We start from the raw sequence: 24,114 nt of genomic DNA, 5'->3' as shown, positions 1-24,114 counted from the left end.
TTCAGCCCACTGAATCACCTTTAATCTTTAGCTTTACTTTTCTGAATAGCAAAGATATGATGAATAGTGGTTTAGCTCTAACCTCGAGCATCTTTATAATTTGTATTCCGAATCATTCAAAGTTGAGGGGACTTTTCACGTACCCTGTGAATAACGGAACCAAACTTTTTATGGTCCTTACATTGTCAATGGTGTTACACTACATAGTCATTCTTTTACATTTTATTTACTTTTAATTTAATATAATGGGGGAGTGGAGTAGGTAATGATTGTAGTCCCCCACATGGAAAGGACTGGGGAGCCTATCTCTAAGAAAGGTATAATGATGTGTACTGGAAATGCCTTGAGGAAATTTGGAGAGTGTACAGGCTGCTAAACATTTAGTGAAGGGGAGGAGCCTCTATGATTGGGCATGGGGCCCATTCCAAAAGGCCCTGGTCAAACAAGGTCAATCTCTCTTGATATGGGCTCTGCTTTTTTCTGTATTTAGGGGCTCTAGAGGAGGAGAAGAAGCTGTGGAGGGCTGGTGTGTAGGGAAGGGGCTGGGGAAACTGTATCACTCAGAGATGGCAAGAAGAGGGGAACAAATTGCTCCTCCACTGTTTCTGTTTATGTTGGGTATGTTCTTCCTGCTTCCAGGAGAGAGTGAGAGGAGATGGCTATGACCTGTGAGCTTTGTAGCATCAGGAAAGTGAGTCATCAGGAGGTCTAAGAGTGGAATCCATGCCGGGATTTGAAGCTGGCCAGTCTGCACTGAGACCCTGAAAATGAATCTTAAGACCCACCCAACAGTGGATAAGACAAGAACTCATTCAGCAGCCAGGATGTATCTGGAGGTGAGCTTGGTGGGGCCAATGCTATGCAGAAACTGAATTAAGTCTGAGCCCCGTCTTCCCAGGGACCAAAGATGTGGAAGAGAGGGTTTGTCCCCGCTACCCTCATACTGGGAAGGGGAATGAATTTTGTGCTTCTGTTCTTACTATATCTTTGCAGCAAATATACTTTTATAACCAGTAAATAACCAGTAAAACTGATTAAACGTAATTGGTGTGATAATCATTGGCAGTTAATAGTGGGGGATACACTAGAATGGGAGACCATTCTAGTTCTTGACAGTGGTCAGTATCTACTTCTGTTCACTCATCTCTCCAGTCTTAATTTCTGAATTTGGGCTTTATGCCGGGCCAGCCTTGGACCACTATATACTTTTGGATAGGGTAGGTTGCCATGCTCAAACTCTACCTGGGTCACCTGGGTTCCTGTGCTGACTTCTACCTCCCAGTGAATTTCTCTGCTAAGAGCACAAGGTTTGGGCCTATCTTGCATCTTTGAGGTTCTGAGAGCTGAAAGAAGATAAGGAAGCCGGGATGCTGACATGAAGCAGGAGAAAGCTCCAGGAATAGAGATAGCTAGTGAAAATTGAGTCAAGATATGGCTTGTCTTATGTGAGGAAGAGGCAGGAGGCCAGTGTCACTGGATCAAAGAGTAAATTTTGGGGACTAAGGTGTAAGAAGACTGGAAAGGTAGGAAGGGACTAGGTCAGGGTTGTCCAACCTTAGGTTTTTATTGAAACAACAGAGAACATATTTTGATTTGCCATTTTAGTGAGAGTTCTGCAGTAGCTCGGCTTCATTTACTAAAGCATTTATGTAAATTTCTATGCTTGTAGGGCGGCCGCATACATCACACCGTGGGCCGCATGCAGCCGCACTTTGGACAGCCCTGGACTAGGTTATGAAGGACTTTGAAAGTCAAACAGAGCATTTTGTATATGATCCTAGAGCTAACTGGTAACCTCCTGGAGTTTACTGAATGGGGAGATAACAGGTGAGTGGAAGGTTGACTGGAATGGGGAGGTGATTGTAATAGTCCCTAGTAGTAAGTGCCTACTGTAGTTTCAAAGGGAAGAAGGGGACGTGTATGAGAGATGCCACGAAGGTCGATATGACAAGACTCAACAGGTGATTGGTGTGGGGAGCTGGAGGGAGTGGGGAGGTGAGGGTAACACTTAAACTGAGAGCCTGGGTGTCTAGGAGGATGGTGTTACCTTTGAGAGTAATAGGGAAGTCAGGAAGAAGGGAGGGTTTGGGGGGTAAAAGAATGAATTCAGTTTTGGACATACTGAGTTTAATCGAATTGAGCACCCAATCTTTTTGATGATTGCTGCGCTTAATTATGGTTTGAAATCTGACACTACTGGGCCCCCTCCTTTCTTCCCATTTTAGTCATTATCTCCCTTGATTTTTTCTAGCTCTTTAAAGTGATCCTTTTGTAGTTTGATTAGTATAGCAATGAATGAATAAGTTAATTTAGGCAGAATTATCATTGTAATTATATTTGCTCATTCTCCATTTATTTAGGTCTGTCTTTATTCCATTATCTAGTTATCTTGTAGCTGTATTCATACAGTTTCTGGGTGTACCTTCGTAGGCAGGCTTCTAAGTATATTCTGTATTCTGTGGTTATCTTAAATGGAATTTCTCAACTGCTTCCTGTTAGGTTTGCTGGTGATATACAGAATACTAATGATTTATGTGGTTTTATTTTATAGCCTGAAGTTTGCTGAAATTATAGAAACATAAATTATATTATATTATTACATATTATACATCATATATAATATATTCTATATTAAAATATAGAAATTTTTTGCAGTAGTCAAAACTGGAAACAAAGTAGGTTCCCATCAGTTAGGAAACTGCTGAATCAATTGTGGCATATGAATGCAATAGAATATTACTGTACTATAAGAAATTATGAATATGATGAATTCAACAAACTTGGACAAGCTTGTCTGAACTTATATAAAGCCAAGTAAACAGAACTAAGAGAATAGTTTATACAATAATGCAAAGGAAAACAATACTGAATGACATCAAGATCCTGATGCATACCAGGACCAACTGACTTCAGACTGATGAAGAAATATACCTCCATCCTCAAAGCAGAGGAGGTAAATTGTAGGTACAAAATGAGGTATGAACATTTTCTGACCTGGTTGACATGTTGGTTTGTTTTACTAAACTTACAAGAGAGGGTTCTATTGGAAGGGAGGGCATTATTAGGAAGTGATAGTACAGCTTAAAAATAATCAAATGAGAAAAAGTTCATCTGGCAGATGAAGCTAATTTTAAGGCAATTTATGAGACTGCTGGTCCAACTGAGATACATTATTTAAAGAAATAAAACAAATCACCCTAATCGGGGGATACAGAAACTTGACAATAAAAACAATCAGAATTATGTGCAAGCAAAAGGATGGATACTCTAGAAATTTCCAAGAGTGAAAAGTACTAGCAACCTCCTTTTTTGGCTCTTGGAGTGTATGAAATGTGGTTCCTTCAGATTCATCAGTCTACCAGAAATTCAAAGAATACTTGTTGGTGTCATCCTCCATGATGGAAGTCATTATGAAAATTTCAAATAGGAACCCTAGTTTTCTTCTTGTGTAAGATGAATTGGAAAAGATGGTGTCTAAGTTTGTTCCCCCACCCCCCAATCTGGAACTCTAGGAAGTCTATACAAACATATGGAAATATGGCTCTGAATACCCCAGAACTTGTAAGATGAAACAGGAGAATGTTAGGGTTAAACTGCAAATGTTACAACAGTAATGGGCACACATATGAAAGTTATTTACTTATGCTAGTTGAAAAGTAGAATAAAAGCCAGTAAGGATATTCATCGTTAGAAAAGGTGGGTCCAAGTGCTGAACTGGTACCCCCAAAATACAGAAAGAACAAGAGGAAGGTGTCCATTGAGCTGAGTAGACCTTCCTGTAAAAGAAATCAAAAAAAACCTCAGCATTGCAAGGGACTTCAGGGCTAACCCATATCTGCATAATAATCCCCACAAATATCCCAAACAAGTGGTTATCTGCCTTTGTTTGAAGACCACTACTGAGGAGGAACCCACTACTTCTCCTGGCAGCCTATCACACATCTGAGTGGCTCTGTTAATGAACCTAAATCTACTGTCAATGTGTGTATAGCTTATTCTTATCAGGATTTTACAGAGATGGAAAGTAGGTATATAGATCAAATTATTATTATTTTCTTGATCATCTTTTTTTCAATAATAAAATGTGCGTTTAGTTTCCTAAACATTTAGTATCCACTATTTTTTTAGATATCTTGCAAATGGATTCATCAATGCCCTCAAAATTGTGTCCTGCTTTGTGTAATGCCTAGTCAGGTCCAATTGCTCCTTCCATATTTTGTAAGTACCATTTCTAGTAAGATAATATGTAGTGTTAAAAGTTTGGGGTCATTCGAAGCACTCTACTATTTCCCAAATGTAATTCAGTGTGATCTCATAAAATCACACAGAAAGAAAACGTATTGTTCGGTTCAAATCCCTGAGCATGATTACTTAACATTTATGACACTTAGGGTGAGTAACTGTGCCTCTTTGGGCCTCAGTTTCCTTATCTGTATTACATGGAAGCTGGACTAAATGATCTCTAAGTTACCTTTAAGTTCCGAATCCTAGGATCTTCCTTCAATTCTGAATTCAGCTCATCATTTATCTATAATATCTGCCCGAGTTATATGTATATATGTACTAACTCAAATGAATTGTCTATACAATCATGTAATAATTTGTAAAATATGCATTTTTCATTCACTTATTTTGCAAGTGCTTACTAGATTACTAGGCCAATATCTTTTGAGTGGCTGTGGACATCCTTGAAAAGGCTCCATTGTGTTCTGAGGCTTGGAGCAATGAACACAACGTCATCCAGAAACAGGAGCATCTGGAGAATGTCATCATCCATTACTACTCCTTCTTCCATTGTATTCTGGAAAATGTACTTCCTGATAGTGCAAACACCTTAATCGAACTTGTCTCCCTGTTTTATGCGCCATTTAATACTGATAATCAGAGAATCACTGAACGAAGTTATCTTTGATTGCAGCCAACAATGAATCTGGTATGAACTAAACATATGGCTGGGAATTACCTCAATGGAGCAGAAGATGAGGATTTAAAGCCGTATTTGCTCTCCATCAAGTGTGTGACTGAAGATTTGGGAAGATATAGGAAACTGTCTGGGAATGCCTGCCCATTCCTTTGATATTTTCATCAAGAGTATTCTCAGTTTGTATGTAGGTAATATTTGTAAACATTTTATAGAAATGAGAAAGAAGGCAGACAGATTGGTTGTTATTAATATCCTTCTGATTATTTTTGTTCAATAGTAATATCCTGTGATTTTTTCCCCCAGGCTTCTTGAGAATTGCTCTATCAATACTCAAAATTATGTTGCTTCCAGTATTGATTTCCTCTGTGCACAAGCTTCTACAAAAGTCTACAAAAGATTCATCATGGTGGCATGGAGGAGACTTGGGGTTTTCAAAGGTTATAGTAGCTGTGTACAAGCTCTGGCAAGATATACCAAATTGTAAAGGCTTCAGACACGATTTTGAGCACACGCTGTCGACACTATAGCTAAAGTATAAAGAGGCTTATTAGGCCACCAAGTCGTGAATTCCTTTGTCAATAATATTCCATGAAAAAGATATAATTACAAAATGGCTCTCAATCCTGTACAACACATGCTTTTACTTCCATGATGGGAAGGGGGGCACAGGATACCAATGATAACAAAGTTTTTAGACTTTCTACAAATATAAATTTATATATTTGCATTCTAAAGGACAGATCTTTGTCTAACACCAAAGTAAGGGGATGAACCGTATGGATGTACGATGGTATGAACTGAGCCACATCAATATGGACATCACTACATAAATGACACTAGAAGACATAAAGAAGTTAGAGCTCACAAGTTCTCCCTCAAAAAGCAGATTAAGTGTGTTGGTGCGACTAACTCTGTGCACAAAAAGGCAACAACAAGCATCATTTCATGGGACATTTGGACATCTTACTTATTCAATCCTTGTGAGAATGCAGGCAAAGGGATCAACATGAGTATGGTCATAGCTTACATACCAATATCTGTTACAGGTGACAAAGCACTCAAGAAATTTTATGAAGACCTTGAGATCTTCCAAATCTCGCCAACATGTACCTTGATATGTGGTGACATCAACATGAAAGTGGGGCACAGCGAAGGATGGTGAAAAGTGCCAAGATTTGATGTGGGGTTAAGAAGAGTAAACTTCAAAATTTAATACATTACTGAGGAGGATCCTCATGTTTGCGCTTTCTGAATACTTTCTTCAAAAAGAGTTTTCCAAGGGTGCTGGAAATGCCAAAAACCAAGCAGCATAAAAAAAATGAAAATGACTATGTTTCAGTGAACAAGAAGCAACTAATACTGATGAGAGAGTAATTTTGGAATCATCTGTGTGTAGTGAGATTACCAAATGGCTGGACCAAAGATCAAAATTAATACCAAAGTAGGAGAAAAGACAAACATGAAAAGACAATATTGTGTGCAATTATAATAACTTGAACACAACCTATTTTGGCAAACTCTGCTTCTGGAAAATGGATGATTTAAATGGATCTCTTAGTGAAGTCTGCCCAACAAACCTAACAGAGGAAGAGCTTTAGAAAGAGAAACTCCATTCAAAATAACTAGAGAATGTATGAAATACTTGAAAGTCTACCTACCAAAACACACATAGAAACTATGAGAATACAATTACAAAATACTCTTTACATAGCCAAAGAAAGACAAATAATTAGAGAGACATTAACTATTCAAGGCTGGGTTATACCAGTATAATACTATATTAGCAAAGTGCCTACTGCAACATATTAAAAAGACTATACAACATGACCATATTTTTCCTGGTTCAATATTAGGAAAATCATAAACAAAACAAACTACATTAATGTTAAAACAATACATATCATATGATATCAACAGATGCCCCCCAAAAAGCTTTTGAAAAAATATGCTATTTTCACTAAAAACACTAAATGGACCTTTCCTCAAAATGGTAAATAACATCTATCTAAACCAAGGGCCAGCATTTTATATAATGGAGGAATGCAAGAAACCTTTCCAACAAAAACTGGGTAAAACCATAGATCTTAGGTATCACTACTATTATTTCACATCATACTAGAAATGCTAGCAATAGTAATACAAGAAGAAAAAGAAATTGAGGGAATAAGCATAGGCAAATAAAAAACAAAATTATCACTTTCTGCAGATGATAGTCTACTAAGAGAACTAAAATTAATTAAAGTAATAATTTTGACAAAGTAGTAAATAAATTCTTATAAAATAAGTTTTTCTGGGTATTGTCCAACAAACCAACAGGAAGAGCTAGAAAAAGATATTCCATTCAAAATAACTACAGAATGTATAAAATATTTTAAAGTCTACCTACCAAAACACACCTAGAACTATATGACTACAACCACAGAATAATACTCTTTCTATAACTAAAGAAAGACAAATAATTAGAGAGACATTAATTATTCAAGGCTGGGTTATGCCAATATAATAAAAATGATTATGTTGCCTAAGCTGAATTACTTATTCAGTGCCATGCCAATCAAATTACCATAAGATTATATTTTCAAGTGAAAAACAAAATAAAACAACAAACCAATGCTCACCTGAGAATGAAAAGGTCAAGAACTTCAAGAGAAAAAAAATGAAAAAAGTAGGAAGGAAGGAAGTGGGCAAAGCAATACAAAATCTCCAAATATACTACAAAGCAATAATCATCAAAATTATCTGGTACTGATTAAAAAAACAGAAAATGGGATTAGTGGAACAGATTAGGTATATAACATAGAAGCAAATGAACATAATAGCCAAAAGTTCCATAAACTCCAAGACCCTAACTACAGGAGTTAGAGTCAGCTGGAAAACTGCTAGAAAGCAGTCTAGCAGAAATTAGTTTTAGAAAAACATATCATGCAATATAACATAACAAACTCCAAATTGATACATGATCTATATAAAAAATCACATCATAAACAAATTAAGAAAAGCAGGGGGGGATACCCTTCGCAATTATGAAATTTGGAAGAGTTACTGACCAAACACAAGATAGAGAAAATCACAGTAGATAAAATGTATAATTTTGATTACATAAAATCAAAAGGCTTTTGCACAAATAGAATCGACACTTTTAATTTAAAAGGGAAAAAACTCTTTACAGCAAGTTACTCTGATAAAGATCTGATACTCAATATAGGGAAGTGATTTAAATATATATGAATAATTCCTCAAAGGGTGTGATCAGGCAGAGTTCTCAAAATAAATAATCATGTGAAAAAGGTCCAAATTATTGAAAATAATTTTAAAAATTAAAAATTTTATCTCACGTCCTTCAGATTGGCAAAGATGACTAAAATGGAAAATAACAACTTCTGGAGGGTCTGTGGGAAATCAGGGATACCAAACAGGAACACTAATACCCTGTTGGCAGAGCTGTGAATTGATCTACTGTTCTGTTAGGTAAGTTGAAACTATACCTAAAAAGTCACTAAACTGTGCATGCCCTTTGACCCAGCAATTCCACTACTACAACCCAAAGAGATCAAAGAAAATGAGAAATGATTTTTACGTACAAAAATATTTCTAGCAGCACTTTTTGTTGTAGCAAAAAAACAGAATCTAAGGGGGTGTCCATCAATTGGGGGAATAGCTGAACAAATTGTGGAATATCAGTGTAATGGTATATTATTGAACTGTAAGAAATGATGAAAGGGATAGATTCAGGAAAACCTGTAAAGACTTATATGAACTGATGCAGAGTATAGTGTGCAGAACCGGGAGAAGAATTTCTTCAACAGCATAAAGAAAAACAACTTCCAAGGAAAAAGACCTTTTAAACTCTGATCAATGCAATGACCAGCCATGACTTCAGACCCACCTCCTGAAAGAAAGATAACTAAGCAAAGGAGTAGAATGAGACATAAATTTTGAACATGACCAATGTGCGGATTTATTTTGTTTGTCTCTACTTATCTGTTACAAGGAAGTGCTTTAAAAATTGTAGGAGGAGAGGGGAACTACTCATAGTGATGTCCCCCAAAAAAGAAGAAAAGAAAGAAAAGGTCACTGGAGCATTTTTTAAAATGCACAGAGGAAGACAGAAGTAGTTCAAATGGAGACACAGACAGGATGGACCTGAAACTAACCTAGTGAATGGATATTATATGTTTTTTAAAAAGCAAGCTATACATAACAGAGATTCGTGGTTTCATACATAAACTTCTTTTTCTGTTCTTTGTATAGGGAAATTTTCATGTTTCTTGGAGTTTATAGAGTTCAGAATAACAAAAAATAATTATTTAAAGAAAAGTATAACCAACTTAACAGCTGTTCCAATGAGTAGAACCAAAAGCCCAGAAACTGCCTCAGTTAACAAGAGACTTAATCTCCTTGCCAAGCAGAAACATGGCAGCCAAGAATAATACCATTTTAGAATACAAACTCATTTGCAAAACATTACAGAGGAGGATGTCAGAAGATTTCTAGCAAAATTATCCTTCAAAATGGGAAAAAAAGCACTAAAGGGGAAATTTTTTTTTTTCAGAAGGCTTGGCACAAGACCAGAAGGCTGGATCATTTCAAGAGCATTATAATAGATTAAAGTAGAAAGAAGATCATAAACAAATATGACAAAACAACAGTCATTCTAGCAGTGATTCTATAGTGATATATTCTCCTCATTGATGATATTTGGATTCCAATGCCTCAGTATACTAAGTATTACGGGAGAAAGGGGACATGATGTTTTAAGTCAGAAAGAGTGGCTGGATCCGTCCAAAGAGACACAGAAACATCTTTGTTGGAGGTCATACGTGTTCTGAAGGCATTAAAGGACTGATTTTCAAGGAACCTTAAAGAGGAAATAACTGCAAGACTACAAAAGCGTTCAAAAAGTAACCAAAAAGGCAACCAAGAAGATAAGCCATATGCTTACTTTCTCATCTCTATAAAATCTTTATGAAAACAGTCTCTCAGGCCACCCAGGATCCAGAGTGAAAATTACAACAAGACTGGATAAAAGCAGTGACCACGGTCCATTCCTAGCACAAAAAATACGCAAAGAACTTATTATCTTTAATCTTGTTTTGGGGATACTTTGATTATTTGAAAGATCTATGATTTCCTCAGAATGGGAAGTCTTTCTGTTGAACCAAACTATGGCCTCTTTATATTTGTTTCACCTTGGCAGCTCCTGTACATGCTTTATCCTTCCCAGAGGCTCGCTCTATCCAGTGTTCTATAAGGCTGCCCATTTGCCATTTTTTTTTATTTTGAGGGGCCTAGTATACTCTTCATATCTTCTATCCACCGCCTCCCATTTGTGGCTCATGGCTAGCCAACTTCCTTTTCCAACTGTACATAACCACACTGAAGTCTTTTACTCCAACAGTATAAGTACATTACTGTCACTATTTTTCTAGAGCTTAATGTTACTGTATATACATACACACACACCCATCTGTGTGTACATAGCAATTTTCTGAAATCACAAATTGTCTTCTTTTCCTGAAACCAAGAAGAAAACTCAAAGACATTAACCCTAAGGATCCATAAATTTTAACAGAATCAAAGCAAGGATGTCAAAGTGGCAAAAAAGCAGAAAATATTGTGAAGCATGAACTATTATGAATTAAAATAAAAACTGTTACCAAAATATTCACCTCAGAGCCTTTTGTAACACCTTGCTCATTTAAAACGCTTCCACTGAGGTTCAAAAGAGGTGTGGTCAGAGGCGCTTTAGTGCTTTAGAGTTCTCCTAGCAAAAAGTCTGGAAATGAATGTTATCAGATACAATTCAACACAACCAGGATTGACTGAGGCATGGAGGCTGGACATTGAACAACTCAAGTGTATGGGGAGTAGCAAGCAGGCCAGCGTGAGCAGAGCTAGGGTCAAGGATGTGAGATCAGCAGTTTAGAAAGCTAGACTGAAGCTTAGTTGTGACCAGAAAAAAAGATGGTCCAGATGAGAGTCCTGAAATACAGCTCTGCGAGTGGGGACAGAACGGGAATGATGACCCATGAAAGGAGCTAAGAAGAAATGGTCATACAAGTAGAAAAAGAATAGGAAAAGTTCAGGGTCATGAAAACTCATGGAAAAAGGGTATTCCCGAGAGGAGAGAGTAGCAAACAGTGTCAAAAACAGCAAAGACATTAAGAAGGATAATGACTAAGAAAAAGCCATTGGATTTGGCAATTTGAAAACTGTTATTAACCCTGGGGAGAAGTGGTCCCAGTAGAAAGGTGGGATCAGGAATGAGAATTCAAGTGAATGGAAGGTGAGAAAAGGATGGTATTGAATGTAGACAGCTTTTTCCAGAAGTTTGGCAGTAAAAAAGGAATAAGAAGTTTAGGATGATACCTTGAGGAGATGGCAGATTCAAGTGAAGGTTTTTTTTTTAATGATGGGGGAGATGTACCAATGAATTCCAGCAACAAGAGATAGAAAGAGAAATTATACTTAAAATAAGTGTAGACAACAAAATATCTGGGAGTCTGTCAAGGTGAAGCCAGGAACTACATGAATACAATTACAAAACACTTTTCACACAAATAAAGTCAGATATAAACAACTGAAAAATATTAATTGCTCAGGGGCAGGCTGAGCCAATATAATCAAAATGCCAATTCTACCTAAAGTAATTTACTTATTCATTGCCATACCAACCAAACTACCAAAAAATTTCATAGAGCTAGAAAAAATAATATCAAAATTCATCTGGAAAAACAAAATGTCAAGAATATCAAGGGAATCAATGAAAAAATGTAAAAGAAGGTGGTCTAGCTGTAGCAGATCTCAAACTGTATTATAAAGTGATATTCATCAAAACAATGTGGTACTGGTTAAGAAATAGAGTAGCAGATCAGTGGAATAAATGGCCATAGTAATCTACTGTATGATAAACCCAAAGATCCAAGCTTTTGGGACAAAAACTCATTACTTGATAACTGCTGGGAAAACTGGAAAACAGTATGGCAGAAACTAGGTATAGACCAATATCTCACACCATAAGGTCAAAATGGGCATGATTCACACGTAAAAAGTGATACTACAAGCAAATTAGGAGAGTATGGATTAGTTTACCTCTCGGATCTGTGGATAAGGGATGAATTTAGGACCAAACATTAGATCAAGAGAGTATTACAAAATATAATCCAGATAATTTTCATTACATAAAACTAAAAAGTTTTCACACAAACAAAACCAATGCAACCGACATTAGAAGAAAAACAGAATACGAGGAATTTTTTTAAAACAAGTATCTTTGATAAAGGCCTCATTTCTCAAATATATAGAGAACTGAGGCAAATTCATAAGAATACAAGTCATTCCCTTATTGATAAATAGTCGAAGGATTTGAAGAGGCAGTTTTCAGAAGAAGAAATCAAAGATATCTAGTCATATGAAAAAAAAATGCTCTAAATCATTGACTAGAAAAATGTAAATTAAAACAACTCTGAGGTACCACTTCATTTCCATTAGATTGGCTAATATGACAAAAAAGGAAAATAGTAAATGCTGGAGGGGATGTGGAGAAGCAGGGACGCTAATGCACTGCTGGTGGGGTTGTAAACTGGTCCAACCATTCTGGAGAGCAGTTTGGAACTGTCCCTAAGAGCTATAAAACTCTGCATACCCTTTGATCCAGTAATCTTACTGCTAGCTAGGTCTATATCCCAAAGAGATCTCCCCAAAAGGGAAAAGTTCTTTTTGTGGTAGATAAGAGTTGGACATCAAGGGGATGGCAATCAACTAGGGAATGGCTGAACAAGTTGTGGTACATGATTGTGATGGAGTATTATTGTACTATAAGAAATGATAAGCAGGATGATTTCAGAAAAACCTGGATTTACATGAATTGATGCAAAGTGAAATGAGCAGAACCAGCCAAATGTTGTATAAAATAACATCAGTATTGTTTGATGAAGAACTGTGAATGACTCAGCTATTCTCAACAATATGATCCAAGATGATTCCCAAGGACTCATGATGAAACATGCTATTCACTTTCAGAGAAAGAACGGATATTGTCGGGACATAGACTAAAGCACACCATTTCTCTCTTTCTCTCTCTTTCTTTCTTTGAGTCTTTTTGTACAAAATGACTAATATAGAAATGCTTTACATGATTGCAAATGTATAACTTACATTTGCTTACCATTTTAGGGAAGGGGGAGGGGAGAGAGGGATGGAATTTAGAACTCAAAACTTAAAAGAAAACCCACAAATTTTAAAAAGTGTTTTAATATGTAATGGGGGAAAAATAGAATATTATTTTTTAAAAAGGATGGGGAAGATGTGTGCAAATAGGGAAGGAACCAGTATATAAAGATGGGAGATGACTGACTGAAGGGCATAGAAAAAGTTTAAAAAGAAAGCTTTGAAAATTGTTAAAAGATACTACAAACAAATATTAGAAGTTGAAAGGAAAAAATAAGGCAACTATATACATTTGCTTTGGAGTTGGAGTTACAAATAGTTCAAATCAAAGTACATGATCTTTTCCATTCTTTTGGAACTATCTTGAAAAACAATCCCTGAGTAATTTAAAATTTTGTTGCTTCTAGCACCCATGCTTTTGGTATCTATTTGGTTTACGTCCAGCTGTTCTTTCTAATTTCACCTTCTTAAATGCTACCATTACTTTTTCACATAGTCTATCTGGCACAAAGGGGGCAGAATCCAGATGTGGCAGTTCCAGTATTGCTGCTGATGTGGTGATTGCTGTTCTTTTTCATTTCATTCCTTGTTATTATTGTCTTTACAGATTCACCTGCAGATAGCTTCAGAAGGATCTGGCTTTGCTGGCTTTCTTAATGCTTGTTTAATTTTAAACCTTTATTACTATCTTTCGAGGTAATGTATGTTTATGATCTTTCACTCTCCTCTGTAATAATGTGCAATTATGCTTGTATTCTATAAAGGTATTACCTTTAGCTGCTAAAGATCTCTATTTAGGAAGGAGATCAGGTTTTTGCTGTGTGAGGCAGTTTCTGGGCTCTTTGGTCTCCTTGTTTTGGCAACTATTTTTCCTTGCTGTCTCTAAGAAATAGTGATATTATTTTAATGACCACTTCCCATTTTTTTGGAGTCCACAGCTTAACAAATACGGAGGGCTGGAGCTACTATATTCATGATCAATGTCTCTATCTTTATGTTTTCTCCTCCCTCAACAACTTTGACCTTGGTTTTATCAGTAGGTGCTGTGATGGCTGATTCAGATGCCAAAGGTATGTTAACAGTCACTCAGAAGCCTTATGCTTATATATTGTGCTAAATAAATTGTAGTATATGAATATAACAAGATATTATTTGATGCAGGATGTGGTGAGTAGGAGTCAGTCAGTAAACATTTATTCAGAGTTCATATATGCCAGACTGTGCTAAGTGCTAGGGACACAAAGAAGGGCAAAAGACAGTCCCTGTTCTCAAGGAGCTCACAGTTTAATGGAGGAGACAACATGCAAACACCAAGGTACAAATGAGCCATATTGTTATGGTAATTAAGGGGGGATCTTTTTTTTTTTTTTTTTTTTTTTACTGTTTTCTCTTTTGGAATGCTGAGGTAATCAAATACCTTTGATGAGTCTTGCCTTTCAAATGTAATGGCAAGCAAAATGGACTTTTTGTTGTCTTTGTTTTGGAGTGCTTCTCAGCATTAAGGAATCTTTGATTAAATCTGGAGTCTTTGATGACCTGCTTACTTCAAGGGAAGGCCTAACTCACATGGGTTTGAGTAGCATGGTTGTGATGCCCTTTGACCCTGAAGAAGTGTATATAAACTCAGAGGTTGGCATTTTACCTTTGGAGGCACACTCATTGAAAGAGTGTTGGTGATGAGACTCTGGGTAGCCACTGAAGCAGCACCCCTGGTTTTGAAAAACCCAGATGTTGGTGCTTCTCTGGTAACTACGTATTGTGATTTGGTCTGTTTATATTGTCTCTGTTTGTAATTTCTGTTTGTATTTGCTCTGAAGTTCAGGGTGCTGACTTCTTCCCCTGAACTAAGTGGATGATATATGTATGTTTAATTAAACTGATATTGTTAACCCCTTAGAGTTACTTTCCTTAGGAAAGCAGATCAAAGGACCTGTACTAGCAGCCCTCCTGTGTATTCTTGTTGTTGGTCTTTCATCCCCACAACAGTTGATAGCAACATTGTTACACATATATGGGATCAACTGTTGATAAGGAACAGAGGACAGGCACTAGAATTAAGGGGGTCTGGGAACGGCTTCCTGGAGGAGGAGGAATTTTAGTTGGGACTTTAAGGAATGAGAGATCAAGACAGATGCTCTCTTTTTATCTCTTCATTTCTCTTGCATTTCATTTTCCTATTAAAATTTTTTGTTCTGTCCTTTCCTGTCCAAAGAGCACCCTCCTTTGTAAAGAAAACAGAAGAAAAAGTTTAAGGCCCTAGAGGGTGACCGCCACGTGATAACATTTTTCCTTTGGCTAAGTCATAAAGTTTCTGTGATCCTCATCTACACACTGCTTAAATGCCATCCAGCTGCTTTGTGACAGTTTCTATGTACCACAAGGGAGTGAGTCCCCACACCAGTGAAATCACAGATCCTTGAAGAAATGAAGGAAATTGCATCTATTACAGTGTATTAAGTAGCACAAGTATTTCCATGAGAGTTTGATATAATTAGTTTCTTGAAACTTTTGTTGGCTCTGTTGAGTTGAAGATGAATATCACATATAGGATAGCAAGAGAATTCTACAAAAACTAAATCTAAAAGAATAATATTTACTTAGTATGTGAACTATTAATCACCATTAATATGTGTCATTAGGGAGTACTTTATTCATGAATCTTTTATCCACAAAGAGAAAAAGGAAAAAAATGATGAAATGATACTTAAGAGTTCTCATGCACATATATACATCCAAGAACAAAAACCATCACAGGAGAGTTGAGTTAGTAATTTACAGTCTTGACTGGTAGCTCTGAACAATATTTTTTGGCCTTTGTAATTATAGCATCATAAAGCCTTATGGGTGCAAAAGCAGGCAAATGCATTACTACTCAGTTTTAAGGTAACAACATAAAATGTTTTTACTGTCCAAATCCTGGGAGGTTAGAGCTTGAAGGGACCCTAAAGACCACCCAGTCCGCCCCCCTTATTTTATATGTGAAGAAGCCGACCTCCAGAGATGTGAAGTGTCTTGCCCAAGGGGCACAGAGCTAGGATTCAGACATATATTTTGATTCTCAGTTATAAGATCACAGATTTGGAAATGGAAGGGACCCCTGAGGTCATCTAGTCCCATGCTCTTTATATTTATTATACCACATCACTCTCAAAAGTCATTATTGACAGACAAAGAATCAAAAAAATCAGAGTTGTTTTAAAAAAAATACTATAATCCTTTCCCACTGAACTTGAATGTCCAAGTAATTCTTACCTGGCGCCCCTGTGTACATGATGGAAAATACATTAATTGCAATGGTAGCAGCATAGAATAGTGGAAGTGCACGGAGACCATTGGGGACTGGATCCTCCTGTGTAATAATGAGATATGTTGGAATGTCAAAACTCATCAGCTTCTATAAACAACATAATCAAACTGAAACAAAAGAAAAGGCTGTAAGACATTCTCCCCAGTTCCAGTTGTGATGGGAAGGGCTGGCCACTTAACTGCTCTAGGGGTGTGTGGCACACTGACACCACGGCACCAGCAGAAGGCAGTTTTCCCTAAACAAAACATCATTCAAAGGCCCAGGTATTTTGTGCCAGCTGATATGTCAAAATAGTAGCTCTTGCATCAGAATTACAAGCAGGAAAGAAGTGATAAGTACAGGTCCATCAAGGCCAGACAGGAGAGTTTCTAGTTTACAGCACATACTACTTTGGCTAATTCTGTTTTCTTGTGTTTAATGACTACTTCTGAAAAATAAATTTAAAGCTATGATCCCCTAAAAAAGGCAAAGAATACTTCTCCAAAACGTGTACCAGGGCAATTTTGTTTCTGTTGATGACTCCGATGATTCTTCTGAGACATAAGTTCCATTTAATGCCTCCTAGGAGTTAAATGGACTAACTAGGTGGTGCAGTGGATAGAGTGCCAGGCTTGGAGGCAGGAAGACCTGAGTTCAAATCTGGCCTCAGGCACTTACTAGCTGTGTGACCCTAGGCAAGTCACTTAACACTGTTTTCCTCAGTTTCCTCATCTCCAGCTCAAAAGAGCTGGAGGAGGAAATGGCAAACCACTCCAGTCTCTTTACCAAGAAAATCCCAAACAGGGTCACAAAGAGCTGAACACAACTGAACAAGAATTTAACCCCAGAAGACTATAAGCTCCCTGAAGGCAGGGACTATTTTTCATTTGGTATTTATAGTCTCAGAACCTAGCATAATAACTTGAACACAGAAGGTGATTAATAAATTCTTTTTGGCTTGGCTTAGATTAAGAGTTAAATTCCTTATAAAAATTCCTATTCATTAATTACATTCGGTATGAAAACTCACCCAGTCATTTGTGCTAAAAATGACAGTTTCAATACTAATTATTGAAGTGCGGTTTAATCAACAAAAAACTCACTGAACTATGTTGCTTCCTAATAAAACTTAGAATAAGAGTGAGAAACCAAACCTCAGCTCCTTGTTTATCTGCTTTCCTCCAAGTCTTCCAAAACATTTAACAATCAAAACTTAAGCGGCTGATACTGCATCAAAATCACCCAAAAACCAGAAACTCTATAATGGATTGCTAGAGAAGCCACTAAGGAAAACAAAGTCATTCCCCAGGAAGGACACAGTTCATGGTCTTCACCAAGGATAACCTCTCTAGAGCGTGCTTCAGCCTAGTTTTGAAGGCATCATCAAGATCCTTTACCAAATACCACAGTCTATATTAATAGTCTGAGCATGTTTTTATTTAAATTTCAAGATGTTCCCTTCATCTCAGGATCAGAGGCTGAGTTGGAAAGGACCTTGAAGGGCATTTAGTCCCACTCCTTCATTTTATAAATGAGGAAATGGAGGCCAAGAGCCGTTAAGTGACTTGCTCTGGTCACACAGAGCCAGAATTTGAACCCAGGCCAACTACCTTCAAATCTGGCACTCTTTCTACATTATACTGCTCTCTCCCCTCGCCCCATCATTATTTTTCTCCTCAAATTATCAGTTTGTTAAGGCTGCTGAATCATAAGTGATGTGGAAATAACCCGGGTTTAAAGGAAACTCCAGGAGCGTTTCAGTGCAAATATACACAATTTCCAAATCCTGGCAAAATCTATTACAATATTACAATATATTACGTATATTACAAATGTTAATTTCAGGAAAGAACTTTTTTCCTCTTGGGAAGTCTTTGTGCCAAATCAAGGATACTGATTAATACCTAAAGTACAAGAAAAAGAAAGTATTCCTGTTGACTTTAGGGAGATGTGTGTGCTTGGGAAGTGGGTGGCAAGAGGCAGGGAGAGACATCTATCTCATCCTTGAAATTTCCTTTATTGCTCCTTAAAACAAAGTAGGGGTCTCCCTCCCAGAGGCCTATGTCATAGAATGTGAAAATCATTCTATTTCATTTCCATTCCCTCCCAACGTTACTTGCATTGAGAGACTGTCAAAGTAGTCAGACTATATAATGAGGATATCAACCCTGCTTACCTTTTTTAGGATGAAAATTCTGATCAGCACAAACAGCACGCCAGACATGAAACCAGACAACAGTGGAGATATAAACCAAGAAGCAACTGAATAATTAAAAAAAAAACAAACACAACATCTAATAAATGTTAATATTCTACAAAATTATGGATGAGTTTGTATAATATAATGATAAGTGACACATCACACATAAAAAGATTCCTTTAATTATTTTACAATTCCATCAAAACATTTTTAAAGGATGCATTTTAGTTAGCAAAAGACAAAGACGTTTATAACTTTTCCCTAATTAATGACAAAAATGTCTCTTTTGTCCTTCCTAATTTCTTTTTGGAAAACCAAATAATTTTTCCTACGTACATTATTTTAGTTTTGCAAATAGTGAAAAAATTATCAGGCCCACAAAAACTTTGATCCTGAAAATTTACAAAGGTCATGCCAATAATAGGGGCCAGCTTCAGCTATAAAGCCTCAGCATCAGTTCCTCACACATATACAGCTCACATTTATACAAATACACATGAAGCTACATGAGAATACAGACATCATGGGTACACAGTCATGTCATTTCCTTCTCTGATCTTCCTGTCTCAGGAAGCTGATGTTAGAATGCTCAGTGGACTCCTTTTCTCTGCCCCCTATATCACAGAGACAGAGTGCAGCTATACCAGAATATAGCTATACCAGTTCCTAGGTTGAACAACCCCCAAATTGGTCTCTGTGGATTGACTGCTGCCTTTTGACATTCATGAGGCCTTGCTAATGTTTTCACTACTCTCAGGGAACACTCTTAACTTCAAGGAAACTCCAGGGACACCCCTGGAAGTTTGGGTCACTGCTTGTGAGGCCGGATATTAAGCTTGTTCAAGACCTTCTCAGGTTACATTGGTCTTGACCAACAATGATCAGCTAAAGGGGAGACTAAGAGAAAGAGGGAAGAGAGGGAAGAGATCAGAATCATGCTGTCTCTCAGTAGAATTCCTGGGAACGATCAGGGGCTGGTGTGTGCTTTACAGGGGAGGAAGGGGGTGGAATATTTATGGAGTTGGATTTATTTACCGGATTGCTGATAGCCATAAATATCTAGTGGAATGCTGGGATTCCTAGCACTTCCATTCACATCCCTACTGCGCCTTGTTCCTCCTCAAGGCCATGGCATTCAATAAGATGTATGGTGGCTATGAAGGTACCAACTGGGGAGAGCCAGTGTGTTCCCCTTGGGTGGAATCCAGATCAGAGAGATAGCAAATTGAATAGATGATCTTAGGATTTGATGAGTTCAATATCATTTAGCTCAATGTGAGGTTTTCCCATTGTCACAAACTCCATTTCCTATTAATTTATTGCATTTTTCCTCACAAAGGGCTTACTAGCTGATCTTGGTCATTTTGGTTACACTCTATTTCTGTTCCTCCTGGGAACAACAGAGAGATGTTGATTTTTCAAGGCTGAATGATTAATGGATATTTAAAAGGAATGACTTTTAAAAAAAACTTTTAACATATAACATTTCACAGTCACCATTATAACTATGTTTCAAACACAAAACAGCAATTTAAGGAAATAATATCACATGTGTATGACTCCTGAATAATCAAAATATGACCAAAAATGTTCAGAGTTTAGAAAAAGGGGGAGACATCCTTCAGTAAAACTTTTTCTCATCGATAAAGATTTTCTCAACTCATCCCTATATATGAAAAGAAAAGACAATTACCAATTTTGACAAGCTCCATCCACTGTACACCTTTTGTACCAATTGCAACAAGTGAGAATCCTATGGTAGCACCCACAATGCAATGGGTTCCTGAGATTGGAAGTCTCAAGAATGATGCTATCAGCTGCCAAACAGCAGAACCTAGAAGTTGAAAGATGACAAGAAAAAAAATCAGATGAAGAGCATCTAGTAAAGGCCTTAACAATAACTCCTCGGATCAGTCTTTCTACAGAATGTTTTTTCATACAGTGTTACATCTAGATTTTTTAAAAAAATTCTAATGTGTTTAGTCAGAAGACATTTGTAGAATCCTCAGCTTTTGATGTTTATCCACCCCTACCTTTACCAAATTTAATTGGTGGTGGTGATGATGAACATGTTCTACTATGCAGTTTGGTCAAAACCACGTGAGGGATTAAAGACTCTAAAAAGAAAACAATAAAGATAATATCTACGCTGTAAGATTTCATGATTCTTTAATCATTTCCTGTTTATAGATTAGTGGGCTCAAGACAGACCTGGCTCATAGACCAATCAGATGTTTCACCTTGGACGAATCACCTGGCTTCTTGGGGTCTCAGTTTCCCCATTTCTAAAATAAAGAGGTGGAACTATATGATGTCTATGGTCCTTTTCTGTTCTCACGTCGCTATGTTGGTATGCCAATTCAGACCACAACAAAACATAGCAACATTACTTTTTGTCCATTAGTCACCAAAAGGGGGCTGTTGGGGTGCTACTCACATTTTAGCATTATCTTGTGCATATTCACTTTCGGGTAGAGCCTGTCAGGTGGCTCTCCCTTATTCCTTTTATTGCTCGGGAATTAAAATAATATCTGAATTTAGCACCCTGTCATTTCGCCTTTATGTCACTGTCTTTTCTAGGGTTGCTATTTTTCTAGGCTCTAGTTCTCTTCAGAATACATTTTCATAAGCAGGTCAAATTTTGCAGTGAGTATTAAAAGCCTCAGCTGGGAGAGATCACTTTCAGAAACAGTTGTTGAAATGCTCATGCTAAGCTGTAAGGGAACAAAGGTTTTGGCTGATAAGTAGAGTAGGTTATTAATCCCAAATGTTAATTCTGGAGAAAAGTTTAGTTGCTTGGCAGCGGCAGCAGTACTTTTAGGCAGACTCCTGGCACTTTATTCAAACAAAATCTTACGAATCACAGGAAAACAAATGTCTGTATGGTTGCGGCAATTCTAACCACCTATTTGTGAAGCAGCAGAGACAGCTGCTTCAATCGATGAGTGTTATGCATGCTGACCTTTGAGTCAATGAAAGCTAGGGAATGACATGTGCATGCACCAAACGTGTGAAGGAGGGCGAAGGCCAGTGGCCACTAGTGTGTTCGCCAGTCACCGGACTGGAAACGAGCTCCATGGCAGCACCCAGGCTTGCCCCGTGGGCCCTGAAATTTCCAAATCTGGCAGTGGCTCACTAGGAAAAATTTAAGATTTGAGAGAACACTCCATGATATGAAATCATAGCTTTTTTAAAAAAGATTTTTTCAATTTACATTTTAAAATTTTTTAAATATTCTAACGAGGTAACAGAACATTAAAAACTCACCCAACTGAATTCAGACCTTGTAGTTTTCCTTCATGAAAGTTGCTACTGCTTTCTCTGGCTGACCATATAATAATGTCCTGGAGCAGGAAAGCTTATGGGGAAAGGCAGGGGATACAGGGACTGACTGGAGGAGGGAGGAAAAGAGGGAGGATGGAAGGGAATGATGGGGCATCTCAAAGGACAGGAAGAGCCAGAGAGGAAACTTGGGAGGAAAAAAAAAGCAAAAACGAAAGACCCTGGATTAACACTGGGATTTGACTAGACAGTGGGGAAGAATTTGGGGGGTGGGGAGGGGGAGAGAAGGATTAGGTTTGGGGCTGAGGAGAAGAATTGTGAGAAATGAAAAGGAGTATTGTAACACAGGACGGAGGGGTCTTACACAAATGAAAGGGTGAAATTACAGTTAAGATTGGGGGTATAAGACAAAAAAAAAGAGGGTGGGGGGAAAGACAGAAATCCTGGAACAAAAAGGTTTTTGGGAAGAAGAAAAAGAATGGTAGAGGCAAGGTCCAGTGTGGACATGGAAGAGGTGAGAGAAAGTAGATGCTACAAAGAAGGGAGTTGAAGGGCATGGGAGTGGTCACTGGAAGGGCTGCTGGGAGGAGGAAGGTGGGGGGGGCAGTGCAGGGCAGTGGTTTCTTCATGCAGCTGCAGGGGCTGCCATGAGAAGATGCTCAGCATCCCCCAGAGGCTGGGGTCCCCAGGAGGCTTCTGCAAACACTGGTAGTCTCAAGTGAGGCAGCTAGCGTAAGGATTCAAAGCAAAGGAGCAGAGGCAATGAGCAAGCCAAGTGGGGGCTGTGCTGGAGTAAAAGGAAAACAAAACAAGACCCCAAGCCCACTTCAGGAAATTCAGTTGTTACTCACAACTCATCCTGCCCAAGTGAATCAACCTGACTCCAGCACAGCATCGTGAGGATGCATGGAGACACAGAGCTTGCAGGGAGTTTCTAAAGTAAAAGAGCCAAGAAGGGGAAAAAAAAGAGGGAACCAAGGGGGAGAAGGGAAAAAGAAGAAATGGATGTTGAATTTAGAAGACGAGGACTAGGAGAATCCAGGCACCTGGACAGATGAGCTTTGGTTTTGGCAAGGGCAGGAATAACCACCAAGCCAAAAACACCTTAACTTTATAGAGTTCCCAGGTCCAAAGGATTCCAATTATTTTGGTGGATTAAAAACCTTATTAAATCTTATCCCTTCATTGTAAAGTGGGAAGAGGGCCTTGGTGTTTGTCTAAGTGTAAACCAAGAAGAATGAGGCCAAAGCAAACAAGGCCAACAGGTATCACCAAGGAAGAAAAAAGGGGAAGTCTGGAGTTAGGTGGCCAGCTCCAATGGCAGCTAAGGTGATGGGCATCCAGGAGCCAGCCTCTCATCTTGCTGGCACAGAGCCAGTGTTTGGCAGGTGACACTCTGGACAAGTCCTAGCATATGGCCAGGTAACAGCAATACAAATGTTTAAGCCACACTCCTTTGGTACTGCTCACCATTGTGCTTTCTGAAAAGCCTTTCTGTTACAATATTACCTTTCCTGTGAAATAAAAGGATGTGGGGGTGGAGGGAGAGAAGGATGGGAAGAGATTCTGTTCAGTGGATGCTATGCTTTTTTTGCCTCCTTCTTACTCTATGGCCAAACACCCCTCTTCCAGCTTACCCAAATCAACCTGATGGGAAATTTTAATTATAGCTAGGTTTGAATAAATATGAATATGTTATCACTGCTATTAAGACAAAAGTAAATTCTCCAAATTTCCCTAAACAAAACTTTGATAATGTTCAACAAACTGTGATCGGCTATTTTAATGAAGAGGAGGTCAAAATTCCATGACAAGTGTTAGAATTAAAATGCTTTATGCTTTGTTTGAAAAGCACACACTTTCTAGAGTAGAGACTAGTGTTAGTAGCCTACACTATTCATTAGATACCTCAAGCAATCCTTTCAAAATATCCCTGCTGAAATCAGCTATCCTGAATCAGGCATGACAAATCCTTACGCCACCTATATTTAAGCAAAGTTAGTGGTAAAAGAAACAACTGCAGGGCTGGCAAACTCTCACTGTAGCCCACCGTGGTGCATTAGTGACTCCCCTACCACTCCAGAAGTGCTACTGTACTCTCCCCACTAAACGGGTCGAGTCAGAGCTGGTAGGGTTTCTTTCTTGTCCTCTCCTCCCACCTACCCTGCCTGCATGGATCGTCTGTCTGCTGCCACTTCTACCTGGGGAAAGGAGAAAGAAGAGTGTCAGCTACACTCAACACATCTCTGTCTT

The 24,114-nt window shown here is 38.0% G+C and overlaps 1 protein-coding gene across 6 annotated transcripts in view; it reads right to left on the bottom strand.

Moving 5' to 3' along the window:
- The window catches only part of SLC20A2 (solute carrier family 20 member 2), a 118,983-nt gene that overhangs the window by 23,401 nt on the left and 71,468 nt on the right, over positions 1-24,114 (bottom strand). For 5 of the 6 annotated variants that reach the window (XM_036749308.1, XM_036749306.1, XM_036749307.1 and 2 more), the window contains 3 exons: positions 20,273-20,413; positions 18,556-18,641; positions 16,346-16,442 (listed from right to left, as the gene is read on the bottom strand). In XM_036749308.1, coding sequence (XP_036605203.1) covers positions 16,346-16,442; positions 18,556-18,641; positions 20,273-20,413 — 324 coding nt within the window. Of the gene's footprint in view, positions 1-16,345; positions 16,443-18,555; positions 18,642-20,272; positions 20,414-21,016; positions 21,077-24,114 lie in introns of those variants that run through there. The other variant, XM_036749310.1, reaches the window with a different exon arrangement.

This window comes from Trichosurus vulpecula, chromosome 3 (assembly GCF_011100635.1).
Source record: "Trichosurus vulpecula isolate mTriVul1 chromosome 3, mTriVul1.pri, whole genome shotgun sequence".
NCBI lineage: Eukaryota > Metazoa > Chordata > Mammalia > Diprotodontia > Phalangeridae > Trichosurus > Trichosurus vulpecula.
The sequence above is the reverse complement of the archived record's forward strand: the minus strand, read 5'-3'. Positions and strand labels throughout refer to the sequence as shown.